This window comes from Vombatus ursinus, unplaced genomic scaffold (genome assembly GCF_900497805.2).
Source record: "Vombatus ursinus unplaced genomic scaffold, bare-nosed wombat genome assembly UNPS02011916.1, whole genome shotgun sequence".
In the NCBI taxonomy this organism is placed as follows: Eukaryota; Metazoa; Chordata; class Mammalia; order Diprotodontia; family Vombatidae; genus Vombatus; species Vombatus ursinus.
Genome location: NW_020951694.1, coordinates 1,235,580 through 1,258,226, shown reverse-complemented (window position 1 = coordinate 1,258,226; position 22,647 = coordinate 1,235,580). Strand labels below are relative to the sequence as shown.

Sequence of the window (22,647 nt, the reverse complement as noted above, 5' to 3'; positions counted from 1 at the left end):
GGGGTAGATAAAAAAATAAGAAGCCCAAACAGGCAGTTTCCAAGTAATTTTATTCAGAATTTTGTGGTTTCTTTCCTGAATCAATAAATACTATACAAAACAACGTAAAAATGACTACTTTCTCTCCCCTGCTCCCTTTATCTGGGGGAAAAGCTAACCCAATGAGTTATTTCAGCCTCATGATGGGGGTGGATCCCCCAAATTTTGTCCAGGAACAGGGATGGGGCAGAGTGGCCAGTCATGGCCTCTCGACTACCTTTTGGTGGGGGATGGGGGAGTTATTTGGCTGTTGAGAATGGAGGACAGACTGGGCTGAAACAGTGAAGGGCTGGATTAGTGTTTTGAAGGAAGGGGAAGAAAAGTTGGGGGGGGAGAAGGTTGCGGCGCCAAGGGCATAAACCTGCCCCAAAGAAAAGGGTGTCTAAGGTTCACAGTTCCTTTTGCCTCAAAAATTGACATTTATTCAAAGTCAAAAAAAAAAAAAAAAAAAAGGAAAAAATGACAAAGGTGTCCATCCCTTGCTCCCCCCTCCCATCCAGCTCCCCTTTCCCCCACCCCAGAGAGCAGGGCCCTGGGTTAAATCAGGTGGGGAAGCCCCTCAGATGAGGTCAGCCACATTGAGAGGCATCTCCTCAATAGAGGTGTTATAGAAGGTCTCGATGTCTCGAAGAATCCTCTTGTCTTCCTCTGTCACCATGTTGATGGCCACGCCTTTACGCCCAAAGCGCCCACCACGGCCAATTCTGGGGGTAGGAGAATATATAATACAAGTTAGGGCAGTCTAAGAAACCTCACAATTGGAAGTAAAATAAAAAGGAAATGGGGAGATCTAGAAATAACTTGAATTGGTAAGAGAAAATAAACATAAATTGGACAAGAAAAATTATATCCCTAAAAGTGTTACTGAGATGATGGGTAGTTTCTCTACACTGCTTACCTATGAATATAATTCTCCCGGTTGGTGGGAAGGTCATAATTAATAACCAAAGACACTTGCTGAACATCAATGCCTCTAGCCTAAAAAAGAAAAAAAAAGTAAGTCACAATCATATTAAAAGTAGTATCACTATCATAATTTTACAGATATATTTGTCATCATCTCTGAGTCAAAGGGTATGCCCTCAGTGCTCTACTATGACTGTAGCTTGGGGTCAAGAATGTTTTTGATTTATAAAATGAAACTTCTGTGGACAGATTATAGAGAAAACATTCAACAATACCCCACTCCACTATTAGGAGTTTCATTCCTAGGGCAACAGGCTGGAACACCCTTGGGATTAAATCAGAACCATGTCAAAATTTTCCTAAATGCTCACCAATAGGTCAGTGGTAATAAGCACCCGACTGGAACCTGAGCGAAACTCCCTCATGATTACATCCCGTTCTTTTTGGTCCATGTCTCCATGCTGCCGAGAGAACAGAAGGTCAGTGGGGAATAAAGAATCAGGTGACTAGTAAAGTAAATTGGACAGCTATGTAGTGGGATCTGATTGTTTCATTTGTGGGGGAGTCTTAGGGGTCCTGAGAGCTGTCACAGGGGTTAATGACCAACCATGTGCTCAGGACAGGAATGAAGCTGTGGGGAGACAAAGGTGAGATTTTTCACTGGGCCCAAAAGCCAAGTTCATTTTATTTAGACTGCTGGTCCACCATTCATTCCATTCCACTCATGCAGCTAGCTACATTAAGTAGCAGCTTGCCTCCCGAGCTCTTAGTCTCTGTTACTGGACAGAATAGAATGGTAGACAGGCAGTTGTCCTTCCTGAGGGACAAGCTGGTGACCAACTGTAAAGGAAGGGAGCAAAATCTCACATACCCCCTCCCTTCTGCATCCCTGGTCAGGTCCTGATTTCAGTGTCTCACTCAGTTTCCCCCTGTGGCAGCCCTCAGACTCCCAGAAATGGAAACAATTGCAGAACCTGCATACATCAAAAAATCAGCTCTCTCAAAGTCCAGTGGAAATGATACTAAAAGGCAACACCAAGAAACTCACCATTGCAGAGACAGTAAAGTCACGGGCATGCATTTTCTCAGTGAGCCAATCCACCTTTCGGCGGGTATTGATGAAGATAACAGCCTGGGTAATAGTCAGCGTTTCATACAGATCACACAAGGTATCTAGCTTCCACTCCTTTGGGGGAAGAAACCAGTCAGGGCCAGTGCTCCAGAATCTCGACAGAATCCTTCCCTCCCCTGGCTACACACCACCTTTCTCCACTGGGTCCCACCTCTCGTTCCACATTTATGTAAAACTGACGAATGCCTTCCAATGTCAATTCTTCCTTCTTGACTAGAATCCTGATAGGATCCCTCATAAACTTCTTGGTCACTTCCAGCACATCTGAGGGCATGGTGGCTGATAGGAGTACCACCTTGGGAGGGAAGAAAAATTTAATTAAAAAATTTATCCGAGCTCTTTGTCCTCTCCTTTAAAATCACCAAGATCTTCTCTTATACCCACCCCAAAATCCTCACTATCCTATCTCACTACATAATTTGCTGCCATTCTCCTCCCCACCTCACCTATGTCCAAATATAAGCTATAATAGTATGGACCACATTACAAAGTAAGGAGACACCCCCCTTCCTGAAACAGCAGAACTCAACGTAATCATGTTTATGTTTGATTCTTAGCTCTGGATGGAAAATGTTGGGCCACGAGTCAAAAGACCTAGGCACAATCTTTGAGATCCTAGATAAGTTACTTTCCCTCTCTGGGTAGTTTATTTATTTATGAAATAGGAGACCCCCAAGGGGGATGGTGGTGGATATTAAATGGCCTAAGGTCCCTTCTGTTTTAAACCTTTAACTCCATGACCTCTGGGCTTTAGATTATACCTGTAAAAGAAAACATTTAACTGATTAAAGCATTGAGACACTTGGGCCTGTTCCCCATACCTGAGTATTGCCACTGAGTTTCTGGAATATGTCATAGATCTGGTCCTTAAAACCACGACTCAACATTTCGTCTGCTTCATCCAGAACAAACATCTTAATGTATTTAGGAGCTGCAGAGAGAAAGATTAAGAAAAAAAAAAGAAAAAAGGAAGCTTTAGATACTGTCTTCTTCCATACCCACCTCTATACTCTCTTGAGAATTAACCAATACAGGCTGCTCTCAGGGTTAAAGAGAGATCATGTGCACACAGACCTCCGCCAGCCCAGAAAGACTAGAGGGTAAGACACCCACTTAGACCTGGGAGAACAGGGGAAGCTGGGCTCAGCTGACACGCATGGGGGATCATCACAGAGCAAATAGGAAAGACTCCTTAGACTAGGATACTTCCAAGTGGCATGAATGAAAGATAATACTCACATAAGTATCTCCGGTTAAGCATGTCAAAGACACGACCTGGGGTGCCAACAATGATGTGGGGAGCTTCCATCTGCAACTTCTGAACCTCAGCCCTAACATTTGTTCCTCCAATGCAGGCATGGCACGAGGCACCCATGTAATCTCCCAGTGCCATCACTACCTTTTGGATCTGGGTCCAAGAAAAAAAAAAATTACAGCCCATGATATCCTTTCATTCTACTCCCCAGGGGAAGTGGGTTTAAATACTTTACCCCACCCCCCAACATAACTTTTGAAGTTCTCTCACTGGTTCTAAAGAAGTTACTAAGAAACATAAATAATGAAATAGTAACCAATACTCTTTCCCTCCTAAGACCAGTGGATAGTTATGCGCCCAGGGCATGAACCAGCTATGGCCACCAAGCAAAGCATCAAGCTGGGATGAACTTGGACTGCTGCTATGTCCCTGACTGATATGAGAAGAACACCACCAAAGAGGTGTCTCTCTACCCAGTGTCAGGGGTGTGGTGGGAGAAGCTTATGGCCGGCCATGAAATGGCCATTAAACCTGCCTAGCCAGACTACCATGCTCCACCCAGAACGCTAGCTTTCTTCTGAGTCAGGCAATTGGAGGTGTTAGTTGCTGGGTATATGGCAAGAAAAAGGGGCCTTTAATTATGGGGGAGAGTTTGAACTGTGAGGAGGAAGCACACTTGAGGTAACCAGGATACCTATAACCACCACCTTTAACTTCTCTATCTTTTAATTTTTTTGCTTACTTCCGTGCTTTAATTTTTTCCTATGGCAGAATAGGACCAGCCTTAGAGAAAAGTCTTACCTGTTGAGCTAGCTCTCTAGTGGGTGCCAAAACCAAGGCCTGCGTGGCCTTTAAGTCCAGTTCAATCTGTTGCAAAATGGAAATGGCAAAGGTAGCAGTCTTCCCGGTCCCAGACTGGGCTTGAGCAATCACATCATAACCTGGAAGAGCAGCATACAGAAATTGACGTAACCGCGGGCTACAACGAAAGGATTAACTCAAGTTCTTGCAAAAATAGTAAGGTTTAAAAACAAGTTGCCTAACTTGTTTTAGAAAAGGAGAATGTAACCAAAGCATTAAATCAGTAACATTTACAACAGATATAATAGGACATAAAACTATTCTTACCCTTGATACAAGGAAGAATTGCACGTTGCTGAATAGCAGATGGCTTCTCAAAACCGTAGGCATATATACCACGAAGAAGAGATTCTGACAGGTTCATATCATCAAAGCTATCCACAATCTCATTCCAGTTACTCTGTTAGGGGAAAACCAGAGCATTAAGAGACGGATTGTGTCAAAAAAAAACCAACAAAACAAAACCAAAAAACAAAACAAAAAAACCCCCCCACAAAACAGCTCAAAAAATCTGTCAGTCAATAGTACCCTACACTTATAAATAGATGTTAAACTTTCATTGTATATACCCTTATGTCTCAGATAGTACATGGTTCCAGTTAAGATGGGCAGTATTCAATCTTTTAAAACCCAATTGTGGAGAGGAGTGAAGAAGCCCTTGGTCAAAAGATGGGTTTCGGGGAACTTTATAAAGGAGACAAGTAAAGCAAAACATTGTTTACTGTAAGGATTGGGAGGGGGGGGAAGCAATGTTGTTTTGAGATTGGATGATGCCTTAAGAGTTAAGTTGCTGACAAAACAACAAATCTAGGTAGGTAAACAATCATATCACCTCGATGACACCATCAGGGTCCATTCCATCAGGGCCATTGTCTCTGGATCTGGAGAAGAAAAGAAAAGAATTACAGGCCATCCCCTAGGAGCCTTCCAGCCCAGCCCCTCCCAAAAACTCCTAGCCTGCCCCAGGGTGGGCAGGGCCAGCCATCCCCTCCCAAGTCAATTCCTCTCCATATATCCATTCCACCAGCTAATTTTCCCCTATCAAGAATACGGTTCTCAAGATCTTCCCCCAGCAAACCACATCTGTGCTCAATATTCTCTCAAGTCCTAATAAAATGGTGCCCCAGCTCTATCCCATTTTCATTTGGAGGGGAAGTATTTAAGGATCAGGGTAAGAAGGGCAAGGCAGGGCTCGAGCTCCCTCCCCCAGCCCCTAGATCGCCCGGATGTGCCTGGGAAGGGCAGCCTCTGTACACGGCCTAGTCCACGTGCCCGGAGCCTGACTCCCCTCGCCGGAGTACGTGTGGGAAGTCCCGCCCCGTCTTCCCACGTCATGACGCCCACATTCTTCCCTCCTAGTCTCTACCTCCCCCTTCCAACTCGAATTCGCCCAGACCCCTCCTCCCCTCCACCTCGACTCGCCGTGTGCCCGGATGTGGGAGGCCTCGAGCAGTAGCGGCCTCGCGCACAATGAAGCTAAGCTGGGTAAGGGGGGAGGGGGGGGAATTGCACAACCCTTAGGAAATGGGAGGGGAAGGCACAGAATGGATCAAAAATTTAAAAGTAGCACATGCTCATCCCATTTTATTCCATAAGCAAAGTCCTCCAATCCAAACCACCCAGCAGCCATTTCTCCCCCTGCCCGTAATACTGGGTGGAACGGTCCACATCCTAGGACCCCTTTTCGAAAAATGGTGTCGCCTGCCCACACCCCAATCTGTTCCCCCGTAGAAAAGGGGAACAACTCCTCTGCAATTCACCATTCCCCTTCTCAAGGGGCGAGAGGGATCCGCCCACCAGGCATTGGACACGGGGCAAACTCTTTCTACAAACCGCCCCTCCCGATTTTTAGTACTGATCCGGAAATTCGGAAAAATTATCGGATCAGAGGTGGAATGGACGTCCTCCAGAGTTTATGTAGCCCAGCAGACCTACCCCCCCAAACAGAATGGTTTCACCCGAATTCCCCAGAGCCCAGAAATGACCCGCTCGGAATACTCCGCCCAGACTAGCAATCTGAATCGCACCCCACACGGACTTTACTAGGCCGGATCCTCCACACAATTCTACCTCACTCCTCGCCCAAGTTCTACTGCGCCTCTTCCCAGCCCAGAGTCTACCGCCGCAATTCCCCCTCGCTCCACTCTCCTTCCCCCGGCACTCAGACCAAAGGTTTTGCCTTTCTTCTCCCAACCCCATGCTGATCCCCCAGTGGTGGGGTCGCACGCTTCTCCCTATCCACAAAATGGTATCGTCTTTTCCCTCCGCCACCTCAGTGGGCCTGAGATGGTTGACGCCGGCCCCGCCCCCACGAAGTTTTCGAACAGTATAGGGTAGGACCATTGAACCCTAAAGCTAATGGACTTCCTTTTACTTACCGGGAATCCTGACTCGCAGACATGATCCTGGGAACTAGGGCGGAGGATCCGCCTCTCGACAACTTATAGAGCACCCAACCCCGCCCCTGCCATCGAATTGGCTCTGTGGCCCGGACCCCGCCTGCCGCCACCCAGCAACGCGCCGTGACGCCAGCCCGCGGACACCCTGCTGTGCAGCTTCCATTGGCCTACTTCGACGTACATCAGACTAGAGACCCGCCCCACACCTTCATTGGCCAGGAATGCCGCTCTTCTCATCCTTTCGGAAATGACGTTTAGGACGTGAGCCTCGAGGCCGGGCGGCCATCTTGCCCCCCACGTGTGGCGGCAATAGTGTCCTGATCACGTGCCTACGTCCACCATCACGTGAGAACAGGTTGACTCTTCAGGTCCCTGGACTTCCGGCCTTCAGGATAGCCACTACACCTCGGTAGCCCCCGCTTCATCAAAGTATTAATGTACGTCTCGAGAACCTGTCGCCCAGCTTACAACTTTTCACCAGGAAGTAACTTCCTTAGAACTCGAAAAATTAATTTTTAAATAACACACACTATTCCATCCCATCCCTAAACACACTCACACACATCCCATTCACTTTGGAGAAGTTGAAATTATTTGTAACTGATTATGATGGTAAAAAATTGGCAATAGCAGTTGCCAAAGGATATACAAGAAGCCTACCCTCCTAAGTAAACTAGAAGAGTCTGTAAAAAAGACTGAAAACTCAGAGCACTAATAGTGCCACCTTGGCATCGTCTCCTTCAAAGTTCTGTTCCCTCTTCCACTTCTACATCTCCTGCCTTAAACCAACCCCCATCGAGTTCTCCAAATCCCTTTGAAGTTGACATCTTTGTACAGGACCTTGAATCAAGTGTGTATGTCAGAAAGATGTTATATGACAAAACAGGCCCCTGAGACCTGCCCTCAACTCCCCTTAATGAATTAGGTAGCAGGAAAGAAGACAAGCCATTGTTACCTGAAAGAGAAACACTACCTATAATTCCTAGGCACAGTCTGACAATATCCCTTTGTACCCCATTGGGAAGGAATAGGACAGAATGCTCATTTGGTCATTCAATCTGCATCTAGCAAGACATCCACCACACACAATCTCCAAAGGATCCTTTATTGACCAGAGTAGGATCACTGACTGTTTATATACATACATACATATATACACACATACATACCCACACTACACACACACACACACACACACACACCCATACCCATATGTATATAAACAAGCAAAGTTTGATGGTATGGCATACAGGAATCCCTTAACCCACCACCCTGCCCTCCCCCATCAAAAAAAAAACAACCCAAAAACAAACCCACCAAGTTCCATGAATATGGAAGGGGAAGGGCTCATCATTCCCTCTCACATTCCCTTCAGGACAGAGGAAGGAAAAGGGGTTCCCAGTGCCAATCCTACCTCCCATAAATCAATAGGGATTCTTTAAAAGAAAAAAAAAACAGAAACCATGGGAAACATTTAAATATGAAAAACAAATAGGTATATGAGGGAGTCACAAGGTCCAGGGAGAAAAAGGAATAGGTTTTTGCAGGTCAGAGAGGGGAAAGATGTTCTCCAGCCTTCACATAGACTTGGGGGCCTGGGGTCCAAGGCTCACATAGTGAGTTTGCAGTGACACAGCTCTTTGTAGATCTGCCGACGAAGTTTGGGCATGTCCTGCTGTGTGAAGCTGAAGGGCTGAGACAGGGCCAGGTACTTGCAATACTGGGTATGAAGTAAAAAAGGGACAGTGAGGGCAACGAGGGAAAAACTGAGAAAATTCGTAACAGGAAATAATTGTGGTTGGAGTCAACTAAAGATCTCTTCTGAGCTCAAGAATATGGGGATCAGATGTAGTCAATATTCCAAGTCCCAAAATGGAAGGGTAGAAGGCCACAGAGAAAAAGACTGAATGGAACACAGCCCTTCTGGTCTTTAAAAGGAGGTGGGGTACTCAGAGAAGGCCTGCTGTCACTCCCAATGTTTGAAATGACAGAATTCAGGGGAGAGGATAGTAATATGGTCTACCTACTGGCTCACCTGCAATACAAAGGCACCACAGTCACTGTCATTATTTTGTCTGGCCACATTCTGGAAGAGAGAAAAAGAACACATGAACTTTGCCTGGAAGCTTTTGAATATTTAAGCTATTCCCTCCCACACGCTTAAGTACCATACTGGTTTACTCACCATCTTGAAGTAACCCTTCCATCCCTGGTGGAAATCTAGCCGATCCTTCTTCACTGCCTCAGCCTGTAGGTACTTAGCAATATGCTGGATTGGTGGAAGAATATTAGCAGTTATATAATGTTTTAAGGTTCTAAAACACTCTACATACACCATCTCCTGTCATGTTCAAAACAACCCAATAAGAACCATGGGAATTATTATCCCCATTTTACAGATGTGAAAACTGATGCTCAGAAAGGTTACAAAGATTTGTAACAATACAGTCACTTGTACTGTTAAACTGAAAGTTTAAAAAAAAGAAACAATACTCTAAGTTCTCCTATCTACTAACCATATTCTTCGATTTCTTGCTCTCAGTAGCCAGAGGCTATGTCCCCTAAGGTCTCTTCCCCCTAGTTCTTGCCCAGAATTAGGGTCATGTTGAATTTCCCTTACCAATTCAACACCTTACCTTGGGACATCTTCGGTTGAGGGTACGCTGTGAGTCAAAATAAGTGATGGTCCGCTGCCTCACATCCACAGAAATGAGTGACCAGTGTACTTCCAGGTGGATAGGGATCAGTAGGAGTTCCTTATTGAAGATATCCACCTAGGAAAGGGCAATGTAATGTGAGATAAGAATTTGGGGAAGTAGATGCCTGAGCCTCAGAAGGAAAGGTGGAGAAGTACAAGCTGCCATGGGTATTTGATGATGAGGCAAGGGTTTGGAGACCTAAGACATCTGGGTTACAGGAAGGAATATGAGCTGAATGCCTATATCTCCCTGAGGGCCCCCCTCCACCTGCTTGAGGTTTTGTAGTGATGAGTCTATTAAGATATAAGGCAATGATGAACGACAACAAGAGATGTTGGGACCAGTGGTCTATTCTGCTAACCATGGAATGTATCTATCTAGTCTTTGGCAGGGAACCTTTGAGGAAGATCCTAAGGAAGAAGAATGTGAGAAGGGGATAATGGGAAACATAATTAATCCTTCTAAAAAGGTGAAGAATATCACTGGTAGATGGAGAGAAGAATTCTGAACTCACATTTTTGGTCCACCTTTTCACTCCATCATAACCCTTGGTACGGAGCTTGTCATAGAAAAAACTGTTGAAGAAATGAACCTGTGGAAATGACATAACAGCCAGCTAGAGTTACCTGAAGTGCCTAGGTCTCTAACATCTGATCCATCAAACAATCCTTATTCCTCAAGAGATCTAGGCAGTTGGTCACTCAGTACTGAAACTTTCCTTCCCCTCCTTCAGCATCCTATTTCCCAACATCTATCCCCTTGTTGTTCACCACTTTTTAATCCTTCATCTTTGGGGAACCAAAAAATTAGGAGCAGGATCCCTAATTCTATCCTTATCCCACACTTAAAGTAGAGGAGGAAAAGATGTGGAATTACTTTTCCTACTTTTTTCTCTTTCCTCAATCCTTATGTCAAGAAATGAAGGGGAGTGATGAGTATGGGAGCATCATCAATTGTTTGAGACCAAGGTACAAAAGGATAAAAAGAGGCTAATGCTTACCATAGGCATTCTCCCTAAATGAATATGGGACCCTTGTAATATGCAGTCAATGTCCTTCAAAAAACCTTAAGGACCACTTGTAACATTGAGTAACTGACATATATTATATATATATATATCTCACTTTAACTAAAAATTAGTTCTTTTACATATACTGTCTCTTTTGATCCTAACAACCAGTGAGCTAAATACTACAGGCATTCCCCCATTTTACAGATGAACAAGCTTCATTTCAGAGGTTAAATGACTTACCCACATTCACACAGGTAGGAAGTACAAGAGATATTTTAAGTTCTAGTTGTTCATATCTCAAGTCCAATAGTTCTGTCTGTTTTTTCCACTATACCTTGCTGTTTTCCCCCCAAAACAGGAGATTTATGAGGTTTTCACAGCAGACATCTGGAGACTTCCCACTTTTCCAGACTTGGATAGGTTTACCTCTAATCCCCTTCCAATGCCAGTCTCCTCCTCCTCTGCCCATACTACATATTCTAGAGCCTATAGCAGGATCATCTTTCCTGGTCCTTGGAAAGCAAGGACAGGTGGTTGGCCTCTTAACACAGGCTCCTGGTCACTGGCTCCTTAACGGAGAGGAAGAATGAGGGAGTGTTCTGCTGATGGTGCATCTCCTCCTCTCTGCCCATGAAGCAGGGCAGATGTTCTGGGGTAACACTTATCTCCTTCCTCTCCTCCACCCCCTCTCCCTTCTCTTTGAAGGGAGCCCTCTTGTAATCAGGCCACCTGCAGCCAAGTGGAAAGATCCAAGTGTCAGCTGCTGTGCCACTACCTTCAGCCCACCTCTCTGCTATCCTACCTTTGAGCTTCAAGTACCTCCAGCTGCACCTATGCAAATGATAAGGAGCAAAGGACTTTTACCCTTCTTGAATTGGAAGGTAAACTGCATGTAAAGAATGTAATTATTGAAAGTAAAAACCCCTTAAAACTCAACTACTTGGCATTAGATAGAGTACTAGACTTGGATTCAGGAAGACTCCAGTTTGAATCCTACCTCAGATACTTTACTAGCTGTGTGACCCTAAATCATTTAAACTTTCTCATCCTCACATTTTCTTCCTCTGAAAAGTGTGTCAAATAACAGCACAATCTAGAGCTGATGTGAGGATTAAATGAATTAACATACGTAAAGCAATTTGCAAACTTTAAAGTGCTATGTAAACACTGAGTATTACTGTTGTGGTTGCAATTATTATTCTCCAGTGTAAATGTGGAAGTGCCTTAAGCGGCATCAGGAGAACCAATGGAAGATGAGGAATAACTAAGTGATTGGGGGAGGGGGTGCAGGAGGGAGATGAAGTCTTTTTGGGAGGAAGTTCAAAGGGAAAAAATTACCCTTTATCTTCCACTTTTCACCGTCTCAATTCATGAGATAACTGAAAGTCTACCTTTGATCCCAGCTTTCCCAAAAGTCCCTGTTCCCCTCAGGATACCTAATCTTTGCCTCCTCCACAGTTCCTAGAGCTACAATTTCTCCCAGTCCTCTCCCCTTTCTAAGTAGTTTCTGGTAAGAGCTCAGCTTTCAACTTAAGAAAGTCTTAAAAGTCTGCAAACGGTAAGGATGACAGGGCTGATGGGAGGTGAATTGGCAGGGAGGTGTTAAAGTCATTCCCTAATTAGACATGGACTTCATCCATCAGTTATCTACCTGTGCCTGCCTTTCCTTCAGGGACTCAGGAATCTAATTTCCCCATCCTCATAGACCAGACCTCTTGTCTTTAGATCAGCAGTATTGAAATAAACCTGTTCCCAGAGCTGTGTACAGAGAAGAAATAGCCCGAGTGTGGGGAAAAATGTTAGGTACCAATGTTTGGCCCCCTCCCCATAAGACATACTGCAAAAGGGCTAGTCCCCAAGGAGGCAGCATAGTACAGTGGGCAGAGGAACAGATTTGGAGTCAGAGGACCTGAATTAGAATCCCAACTCTGCCACTTATTCTACTTTCCAGACTTTGGACAAGTCACTTCATTGTGCTGGGCACCAGTTTCCTCACCTGCAAAATGAGGTGGGTGGACTTGATGACCTTTGATGGTTCCCTGTTGTTGTCTTTTCAGTGTCTGACTCTTCATTGGGGTTTTCTTGGCAGAGATACTGGAGTGGTTTGCCATTTCCTTCTCCAGCTCATTTCACAAATGAGAAAACTGAGGCAAACAGGGTGAAGTGACTTGCCCAGGGTCACACAGCTAGTGTTAGAAGCTGTATTTGAACTCAGGTCTTCCTTCCAGGCCTGGTGCCCTATCTGCTCTATCTGCTTCGCCACCATTCCGCCCTTTAATAAAGGTCCCATCCTGCCTTAAATCTACAGTTCTTTGACAGAAGTACTAAGGAATGCCTTCCAGAACAGTTTTTGCCTGCTAAAAAGGATGAAATGCTCCTGTCCCACCCCTCACTCCCTATTGAAATGCTCTTCTACCACTATTTCAAAGTCCTATGATCACTCCCCTCTTTTCAACTTTGGTCATTCTAACTCCAGGCTCATCTCAGAGCCTAAGGCATTTGGTTCATCCTACCTTTTCAGGGACAGTGTCCATTACTAGGTCTCCATACATATTCATCACCTTTGGGACATAAGATTAAAGGGGAAAATGACTTTAGAAGAGGTTAAAAAAAAAAGCTCTAGAAACACTGTCCTTCCTCCCCCCACTATAAACAGAAGACAGCTCAACCTGACCCCTCCCCTTCTTCTATAGAAGATTCTATCCAAGGGACTGAGGTACCCTATTTACTACTTCCTGACTTTCCTCCCCTCAGAGATCACAGAATCTCATGGATGGAATGGATCTCAGAGACCATCTAGTTCAACCTGTACTAAACAAGATCCATGTATCCTGCCCCAGGTCCTCACCCAACTCTATCTCTCACCTGGTCATTAAGCCAGTTCTGCCCGTACAGGGTCCCCAGGTCATCCATGGTCAGCACATGCCGCTTATAGGCCACACGAAAGCCTCTCACCATAGCATTGCCTGGCATACGCTGGTATGACTGGATCAGCTGCTGAACTAACCCTTTTCTGGTGAGGTCCAAGGATTGGTGACACAAGAAGAATGAGACACGCAGAAAAGTGCCAGGCAACACAAGATCCCTCCAAAAACCACTGTCTCTTCCCTTCCCTCCCACATCTGTTTCAACATTGTCTGCAAGTTCTATTCCCTTTAAGGTCCCAAGCACCCCATCCCCAGGTCACTGAGATCCACGAATCATGTCCTCCAGTCTTTGGCTCCCTCCCCATGGCAAACAATACCTTTCCCCTCTTCCAGTACCTACCTAGAAACACAGCTATTTAATCTGAAAGCATTACAAATCTAATTAGTGATATTGCAAAGGGCACATCCTGAGACTCACCGAGAAGGTGTGGAGAACTCTTGCTGGAAAATGTCCTCCAGTTTCTCTACCACTTCATCTGTGCTAAGAGGAATGAGGCTGCCATAGGTCTGAAGAAATTCATCTAGGATGCCTAGGAAAGAAGGGCAGGAAGGACTAAGTTGATTGGGCCTCTGGACTCCAATCTGAAAGTAACATGGAAAACACTAGAACTTGGAAGAAAAAGAGGACATCTTGGTCTAAACCCAAGGGTACCAGGGCATGTCCTTACTCTGTACGCAGGTCACATGCTCCTCCCGAAGGGGGCTATGCTGCCCAGCCTTTTCGCCTGGACGCTCCTCAGCAGGTCCTAATTCAGATCCTTGGAACAGCTCTTGGGCAGTCCGGTCTCCAATGCTGCATACATTACTGATAAGGATGCTAGCATCAGGAGGTGCCAGGCCAAGCTCCCCATCCAGTCCAGATGTTCCCCCAAAGCCATTAGGCAGAGAGCATGGAAGGAGACCTGCATGGTAAGGAAGAAAATTTGGGCAAGGGAGATAGGGTTGGGGTAAACAGCAATAGGGAAAGCAGGTGGACTAAAACTGAGAAAAGCCAAGAAGTTACAGGTTGAAAGAACAAAGTCATTTGCAAAGATGGACAGCCAGTGGAAAAGAATATGAAAAGGAATTGGGGAAAGCTACAAGAAAGCCCAAAGATGAGAAGTGGGCTGAATGAATCTCTCCTGTAAGGTATAAGGGTATAAAAAACTGGTTATTCCCCTCCTCAAAAACGTATTCTTTCCGCTCCAGAAAGGATTTCCTTCCCAGGAAACTTGTTCAATACCTCCATTTAACCACCCTTGGATCCAGCTCTGACTTTCTGCCATAGTCTCAGGTTCCCAAGTCTCACCCAAGCAAAACATGGGATATTACTGCATTCCCTACCATCTCTAATTCCTATGCTGGAATCCAGCTTTTCTATTCTCTAGGCCCCATCCAGTCTCACCACTCATCCAAGACTCAATTGAGTGATTAAATAAATGCTTTTCTTTCATTCAAACATCCTATCCCTGAGGATCACCACTGTTCAGTGATGATTCCAGGCATTCTGGTTTCCCAGGCCTCAAGTCCAAGACATCTTGCTCTGTTTAATCCTCTTCTGCCCTACCTACCTGTATCAGCTTCCAGAGGCTGGGGGGACCTCTGGGTCCACTCATGTCCATCTTCCTCCTGAGATGACCCACTGGGCAATGTGGGAGATCCCCTAACCCCTTCTTCAGACATCAGTGCCCCTAAAAGCCCCAGCCCAGCTTGGGGAGGCCCCCTTGGTGAGTCAAGCCTGCAGCTGGGGGATGTGGCAGGAGGGGCTGCTCCTCCTTCCCGTGGAGGGAGGAGGTTCTTGGGGTGTGGAGGGCCTCGCCGCCGACCCCTCAGTCGACCCCACAGCTTCCAGTGGAATGTCAAGGAGGAGCTCTTAGAGTACAGCAGCATTCGAAAGGCTCTCATAGCTCGGCGGCGCCGCTGAGAACAAGCTCTACGAGGTTGAGGACGGGAAGGACGGGGGTGCTGAGGAGTTCCTAGCTGGCCCCAGCCTGAGGGAAGTCCCCAGGCTACCACTTCCTCCTCCTCCTCCTCCTCTTCTTCATCATCCTCATCATCCTCTTCACTGGCTGAAGCATCAAATGAGGGCCGAGGGGTAGGGAGTCGATGGGCAGGAACTGTGGTCCCTGTCCCTGTGTCTGGCCCAAACCCCCCACCCGACTTTAATAGTGGTTTGGGAGGGGGAGGCCAGCGGAGGCGCTCTCGACGGGGAGATGGAAAGATGGGGGATGTTCCAGGGGTAGCTGGCCTCCAAGGCCGATTCCCTTGGAAGGTCTCTTTCATCTTCAAGTAACCTTTAGAAAGAAAGAGAGAAGTTACTACCCAGGCATCCCGCTATCTATTACCTTAGCCTTTGCCTTTCCCAGCTAACATTTCCTTTAAAGACAAAAACGTTCTGTCCTATATAACTAGTATTTGAGTTGTGGTTTAAGATTTATAATAATATAGGGACAGCTAGGTGGCGCAGTGGATAAAGCTCCACCCTTAGAGTCAGGAGGACCTGAGTTCAAATTCACCCTCAGACACATGATACTTACTAGCTGTGGGACCCTGAAAGTCACTTAACCATGACTGCCTCACAAAAAAAAAAAAATCACAATAAAATACCTTTTTCATAATCCTGTGAGATAGGAAGCTGGGAAAAATCAAGAGCAAAACATATGGGAGGCAAAACTCCACATATAATGAGACAGACAAGGGACCAAGATTACCCTGTCCTTCACATCTCCATGACAGGCAGTCTACTTAGCTGTGAGACTTCCAATCAACATTTAATCATTAATTATCTAGACTAATTTCCAATAGAAATATTGTTCAAAACAAGTGATTAAGGCTACCACTGCTGAAATAGCTTTCCCCTCTATCCAAGGGTTTTCTCCCTCAAATATGGGTCCCTCTAGAAAGAGCAAACTCTAAGTTTTACTCTTGAAAGTTCCCCCATTCAAAGCCTTCCATCACAAGGCCTCTCTACTTCAACTTTCATTTCCTCTTCTCAATCCTTTCTCCCCCCCAAACCTATCCCTTTAAACAAAGGGAATTTAGCTCAGGCTACTGGATTACAGTGATGGTGATGGTATAGGATCTTAGGACTTCCTTTATTCACCTAAGAACAAATTTCTCTGGCTGTTTAATAACAATAAGGTATAGTCTCTCAAGTATACTGTGAGCATCATTAATAGGTAGGACTAGAATTCTGAAGAAATGACTGAGCTGAAAAATTCTACCTCTGAGACTTCAGAAAAGGGGAGTCAATATCCTCAAAAAGATGAATAGAACAGAGAACAAAGTTAACAGGTGACTACTATATACAAGAAGCAAAGGTAAAATGTGAAACTTTTGAAGAGATAAAATTACTTCTCTCTGGGATGGGAAAGGGAGTTGGAGCTAGGATAAAATACCAAAATTGGTTTAGTGAGAGAGGATTTTGAATGAATCTAGAGAAAGGAAATCAGGCCCTAAGGTAGGAAATAACTCGAAATATGGGGGGGTGGGCGGGGGCATGAGGGAGAAGAATATCTAATAGAGCAGATAAAATACAAACAATGCCTTCCCAGTTCCCATATCCACCCCTTCCCTTCCTCACTCTTTTCATTATCCCCTCTAAGCCTCCAGTGCTACATCTTCAAGCTCCACACCGTTCCTGGCCGCCATCACTCCCCCCCTCTCCAGCTCCTTTTTTTTCAAAACCAAAAAATGTTTCATTTTCTGGACACTGAGAATCCCTAAAAGTCTGCTGCCTTGGGTGGGGGCCAGGAGAAAGAGGTGGGGGGGAGGGGAGGTGGAGCTTGTGGAGCTCTACCTGAGGGGAGAGGAAGGAGGGCCCTTCCTGGGGTAAGGAGAGGGGAGTGGGAAGGAGGGGGAGAACTCATTCTAGCTTCGGGGGGCGGGAACGGAGGGGGGACCCTGTCCTCGATTTTCCTCGACCTCACATCTCACCCCGGAAAGAGGCAGGAGCCCCTCCAGCACGGGTGTGGTTAGAGCCGAGCATTCTGAGAGGGGAGGGGTCTCGCGGCCGAGTCCTCACCGAGGGAGCAGGAAGGGGAGCTGGAAGAGTAACGGGGAGGGAGTGGGAGGTGGGCCCAGGCGTCTCAGGCTCCCCGGCTCATCCCGGCGGCGGCTTCTTCTCCCTCCTGTCGCCTACGGGAGTTAGCGCTTCGCCTCCTCTGCTCGGGCTCACGTTCCTCGGCTTTGCAACCGCCACCGCCTCCTTCGCTCCCACCGCTGCTACCTTTCCCCTTTCCTTCTTTTCCCTTTTTTTCCCCTCCTCCCCCCCTCCTCCCCTCACCTTCTCTCCTCTTCTCTACTCTCCTCTCCCCTCCTGTCCCCTCCCCTCCCGCGAGCCCCTGGGCCACCGGGATTAAAACGGCGCTGGATTAATACGTCACCACCCGCCGGCGCGCAAGCGCAAAAGTCCTTCACTTCTCAAAAGATACCCAGCCGGCACTACGGTCCGGTCCCGCCTTCTTCCCTAAAAGTACTCTCCGACCCGCAGCGGTCCATTCCCACGCCGGCACCAGACTGCGCGTGCGCCTCTTGGACCCCGCCCACTTCTCAACAGGCCCCCTTGCTCTCCTCCCCCCCCACTTGTCACCGGGTCCTAACCGCCGATTTCTGGGAGGGGAGCGGATCGTGCTGGGACGCCCGCGGCCTCGAGCCTGAAGGAAGGAGCTGCCCCGGCTGCAGCTCGAGGCTGGCGCCGGCGTCAGGGCGGGTCAGACTTTGGGAGCGTGCGGGACACCCCACGTAGGGGATATTGTAGAGGATGAGGATGATGATAGGAGAAGGTGTAGAGAGCCAAAGCCTCCCCTTTACTGGGCGTAGTACGGAGCGATTCGGGCAGCGATGTCTCTGGACACGTGGCATCGAGCCCAGCAGCTTTCTGAGTAAATGCCTTATTTACTGAATGAGTGAATGAAGATGACAGGAAGAGGCCCTTCCTAAGAAGAATGGGGCATGGACCAGCTCTCCTGACTAGATAATCCCTACAGTCTTTTTCCAGTTTTGACATCCAGTGATTTTACGAAGTAAAAGCCTAGGAAGGGTTGTAGGCATGAGCATCAATCTATGGAATCAAATGAGATACTGCATGTAAAGCACTTTGCAGGCCAATGGGCAGAGTAATGAGGCATAATGAATGTTGAGGGGTTGAGAACCGAAGTTAATGGGATGTAGGGACAAGGACAAGGGAGATAGTTGGGTTGAGGAAGATTGGGGAACTGGGTTAGGAAGCACATGATGCTTTGGGAGAAATAATCGGAGCCGACTGCTACATTCACTTTTATTTGATACTTATTCAGGCTGAGTGATGGATAAACAGAAAAGGAGAGCCCATCAAGGAATGGCTGTGGAGGCTAGGCAAAGTTTAGATATGGTGTGAAGTCCACATAGATGTCTTCAAGTGTCAGGTAAAGTCTAGTTAGTGATATGGATGGAGCATCGTGCCAGAAGAGCAAGAAAGAATCTAAATGAAGTATGCAAGGGAAGGAATGTGGTATGGAAGGATAAAGGGAGATGGCTACTTAATACCTGTGTCTTTGGACTCGTTTCCTTATTTGTAAAATCTTCTGGCTCTAAGTTCTATAATTCTATGATGTTGCCAAGTGTATAACCTTATGCAAATAGATCTTAGGATCACAGATTTAGATCTCTGAGGTTATGCAGTTCAGTCTTTTCATTTTACAGATGAGAAAACTGAGGTCCAAAGGGTGTAACTGCTGTATAAATGCTTTTACAATAAGGAAAATGAAATATGGAGTGTACAAATTTGAGAATGGTGCACCAGGTGAAAAATGAGGCATTATAAAATGTGTAAGAAATGGACTCTGAAATCAGGAATTATGCAATATGGGAAACTGGGAATATATTTAATATTTTGGAGTGAGGTGTTGTGGAGTTAAGGTGAGCTAAGAGGGTAATGTCCCTAACTTGCCACTAGGCGGTACTGCTGTTGTGGAAGAATTCCAGTGGTACAAGATAGGTTGGTGAATAGGATGCCAAAAAGAATTGGGGCCCGGAAGGTGATAAAGAGATCAGGTTCTTTATCCTTCCCCCCTAAGTTTGTCCATAGGAGTGGGGAGAAAAGAGGGAAGAATAGAAGGAAAACAGGAAGAGAATTACATCAAAATCAGGAATTAGTCTCTGTTCTAAAGTACTAGCCCTCTGCCTAGTCTACCCCTTGGCTATCTTGAGCATGTATATGTCCACTCTTTTTCTCTATGCTCAAAGTTTCACCAAACCCAGGAAAGTGCCATGGGGAGTGAGATCAAGTTTGGCTCCTGCTCGAGGAATTGTGAGACTCAAAATGTCCCCTTGGTATAGCTGGAACACACCTGAGAAGGGGAGAAAGAGGAAGAGACACTTCAGAGAACCATATATCCCTTTCAAGGACCCAGATACTTTATCATCACTTTCCTCCTCTTTAGTCCTTGGCTCTCTGCATCCCATCTCCCAGCACCTATTTTCTTACCTCTTTTTTTTCCCTACTTTTGCAGGGATTCAGGCAGTCATTCCAGCCTTCAGTTTTCTGTTACACATCCCAGATATCCTCATTTTTCTCTTGACAGTGGGCATTCCTCCTCCCCCCACCCCTCCTAAGACCCAGGAGTTTTGCCCCAGCTCACCCTTCTTAGCCTTCATCTTTGCCCCCTCACCTGCAGTATAGCAGCTGTTATAGGCCTGGTGGAGGTTGGAGGGCATGCTACAGACACATCGGGATAGGATCTCCCTTCCTTGACCCTCCCGATACACCACCTGACCCATGGTGAAGGTTACATCATGAAACAGCACCTGGCAGATCAGGGAGTAGTAGGGAGAGCAAAAAGGCCATTAAAGAAGGGAAGCAGTACCTTGTGGCTTCTGAGTCATCCAAGAAGGGAAGGAGTTAGACCTTCTACCATAATATGGGAGGTAGAAAAGAAGGGTCCTCTATGTTCTGATCTGAGCAGGGGGGCTGGGATATATTGCCTGTGATCCCAAGGGAACCAAAGAATTCTGAGGAATGTGATGGAAAACATGCGACCTTATAAGGCCATAGATGAGGGGTCCTTATGGCATTTTGTTCCTTTATGGAAATGATTATTAAACTGATAGATTCCAGGGTATCAATAAACTTAGATGGGGGAAAAATTACATTTTTATTTCAATATAATTGGTTTTCTATGTAATCCTATGTATTTTATCTTATATAGTTAAAACATTCTGAGAAAGGCTTTCAAGGGCCTCACCAAACTGCCAAAGAGGTACATTACTGGAAAAAAAAAAGGTTAAGAACCCCTGCTGTGGGATCAAAGTATCTCAGAGGCTACCTGGCTGTACAGGAGATACATTCCAGTCTCCCGGACTCCAACAACATGTCCTTGTGGTTCCAGACCTCCACCATGCCTCAGTGCTGGCTCCCACATTATCTCTGTCACATCAGAATCCTCTAGAGGTAAGGGGTGGTGTGGCTATCAGAAGGACTCCCTACTCTGCACCCTAAGATTTAACCCTGACTAAGGCTTTCCCACCCACAGCTTCCATTCCCCTTGGGGACCCATGGATCCATCCCCTTGACCCCAGTTTTCCCTGCCTCCTTAAGCCATCATCCAAAATGACACTCACCTCTAGAGGTACTGTTAATAGGAATAAGGTGCAGAACTGAACGTTTTCCTAAGGGAGAAAAAGGGGTGCTTTCAGCTGTATAACCTACTCCTCTTTGCCCTAAACTCTAGCCACACTCCTCCTCAACCTTAAAACAGGGGCCAATCCCCATGGTCTTTGTTTCTTCCCCATGAAATCTCACTCTTGTGCTGATGTTCTTGGGTGAAGACTTCTCTCTTTCTTCTAGACATTTCCTCTTCCTTCAGTTCATCAGTGCCCTGCTTATAGAGAAAGAATCAGGATTAAACTGAATCTTAGGGGTCCTGCCCCATCAAATTTCTACTTCTTCCTCACCCCCCAAGCAACCTTCCCTCTGAGTCACATCTCCTACACTCCTTTTCAAGCTCCAAGTGTTCAGCCTGATGGCTGTATTCCAGCATCTGCTAGATTTGATAAGCTTTTACTGAAAACCTGGACTTTCCCCTAGCTTCCAAACCAGAGTGCTTCCCCAGTACCCCACTTTAGGGTTAAGAGTTCAGAGTGTAATGGGGTATGAAAAGGCAGAGATTAACCAACTGCCAACTGCACAGGAATTCAGTTCACCCCAGTCCCATTTTTCCCAATGTCCCTCCTTTTTCCCTCACTCACCTGCTTGTGGAGGATCAGCACGGGCTGCCTGTCACCCTTCTGATGAGACCCTCCATTCCTTTTCAGCTGGGCCACCTCTCCCCTCAGGGTCTGGAGCTCTGCTTGCTGGGTTAGTAGTGCCACCGCACAGGCTGCCACCCCCAAGGCTGTCCCCCAACTCAACCAAAGGGAAACCGAGAGTGCTGGGTCCCGGCTTGGACCCCCTATTTGCCCAGGGGGTAGCCTGGGAGATAGCAAAGAAGGAGACATGACTAGCCTGAGGACCCTGCCAGAAGCTGTGTGTCACAGCAGAGGGTGGCGGAGGTGGGGGGAGAGATAGAAAGGAGGAAGAAAGTTACGCAAGGGAAAAGTAAAAGGGAACTTGAGAAAAGAGGGAGGAGGAAAGAAGATATCGTCCTATTTCTCAGGTGCCCCCAAAATTGGACCTGCTGATCACCTCAAGATCCACCCCCACACACACCTCCTTTACATCCCCAAGAGGAGAAAGAATGGGTTTCAGTCGCCCAGGCAATGAAAGGATGGCTGCCGACAGACACATCACACAGCAATACTCGGGGAAAATGGACTGAAGGGGAGGGACGGAGGGGGTGGGGGCAGCCCCAGAGATGGGGGAGGGAGACTTAGAGTTGGAGAAGAGAGTTTTGTGGATGGATGGAATCCCTTATTTGAGCAATGGGAAAACAGCTTTTATGGGTCGGGGAAGAGATTAGGTGGGGATAAGTTTAACACCGGGGGATGATGGGGGAGGGAGGAGGTCAGGACTTGGAAGCAATAAACTGGCCCAAGCTCTGGGGTTATGGCTAGGACTGGGGTGTGTTGGAACATGTCCTGTTACTCCCTGTGCTGAACTTGGCAAGCAATTGACTTCCTGTTTCCAGAGAAAAGTTCTTACAAGAGGTTACCAGAAAGAAACAACACTGAAATAGTCCAGCCAAATTCTCTCTGCTCTGGACAAGGTGATCAGTCTTCCCAAGTGCCCTCCTAGGGCAGCTTGTTTGCTGGCTTGAGTCCCCCCACCCCACCCCACCCCACCCCACCCCCTCCTATCCCTGTTCTGAAACCAGAAAACTCCGTCAGATCTCACTCTCTTCCCTGTGCCCACACCTGTTGCACGTACTAGAGGCAGCCAAGAGGAAGTCCTGCCCCACCTATCTCAAGGGATTCCCCCTCCAGAAGGAAACAGGCTTAATAAGTAAATGAAGCAAAGTTCTG

At 46.6% G+C, this 22,647-nt stretch overlaps 3 protein-coding genes and 2 non-coding genes across 7 annotated transcripts; all 5 read right to left on the bottom strand.

Moving 5' to 3' along the window:
- Positions 1-31: 31 nt before the first annotated feature.
- Positions 32-6,628, bottom strand: EIF4A1 (eukaryotic translation initiation factor 4A1). Its single transcript, XM_027857070.1, has 11 exons — positions 6,572-6,628; positions 5,026-5,074; positions 4,461-4,593; positions 4,134-4,273; positions 3,317-3,485; positions 2,899-3,008; positions 2,229-2,372; positions 1,994-2,131; positions 1,317-1,406; positions 938-1,017; positions 32-743 (listed from the first exon to the last, which is right to left on the bottom strand). Exons 1-11 carry the CDS (start codon positions 6,592-6,594, stop codon positions 599-601), a joined length of 1,221 nt encoding a protein of 406 aa, XP_027712871.1. The 5' UTR covers positions 6,595-6,628; the 3' UTR covers positions 32-598.
- Positions 3,115-3,253, bottom strand: LOC114039485. The gene has a single exon (XR_003568681.1). It is a non-coding gene; the product is annotated as a small nucleolar RNA SNORD10 (small nucleolar RNA).
- LOC114039483 lies at positions 3,682-3,820 on the bottom strand. The gene has a single exon (XR_003568679.1). It is a non-coding gene; the product is annotated as a small nucleolar RNA SNORA48 (small nucleolar RNA).
- Positions 6,629-7,683: 1,055 nt separating the features above from the next.
- Positions 7,684-17,469, bottom strand: SENP3 (SUMO specific peptidase 3). Of its 2 annotated transcripts, none has more exons than XM_027857230.1 (11): positions 17,234-17,469; positions 14,781-15,503; positions 13,899-14,132; positions 13,649-13,760; positions 13,169-13,316; positions 12,817-12,864; positions 9,806-9,883; positions 9,229-9,366; positions 8,778-8,861; positions 8,628-8,678; positions 7,684-8,312 (listed from the first exon to the last, which is right to left on the bottom strand). In XM_027857230.1, exons 2-11 carry the CDS (start codon positions 15,490-15,492, stop codon positions 8,202-8,204), a joined length of 1,716 nt encoding a protein of 571 aa, XP_027713031.1. In that variant the 5' UTR covers positions 15,493-15,503; positions 17,234-17,469; the 3' UTR covers positions 7,684-8,201. The 2 variants fall into 2 exon arrangements, with proteins under 2 accessions (XP_027713031.1, XP_027713030.1); XM_027857229.1 differs by lacking the exon at positions 17,234-17,469 and adding an exon at positions 17,146-17,226.
- Positions 17,470-18,462: 993 nt separating this feature from the next.
- Positions 18,463-22,436, bottom strand: LOC114039377 (tumor necrosis factor ligand superfamily member 13-like). 2 transcript variants are annotated; one of them, XM_027857096.1, is made up of 6 exons: positions 21,436-22,436; positions 20,990-21,065; positions 20,809-20,856; positions 20,514-20,614; positions 19,860-19,995; positions 18,463-19,538 (listed from the first exon to the last, which is right to left on the bottom strand). In XM_027857096.1, the coding sequence occupies exons 1-6, from the start codon at positions 21,682-21,684 to the stop codon at positions 19,429-19,431; spliced, it is 720 nt and encodes a 239-aa protein (XP_027712897.1). In that variant the 5' UTR covers positions 21,685-22,436; the 3' UTR covers positions 18,463-19,428. The 2 variants fall into 2 exon arrangements, with proteins under 2 accessions (XP_027712897.1, XP_027712896.1); XM_027857095.1 differs by having other exon boundaries at positions 20,514-20,632; positions 21,436-22,435.
- Positions 22,437-22,647: the final 211 nt, after the last annotated feature.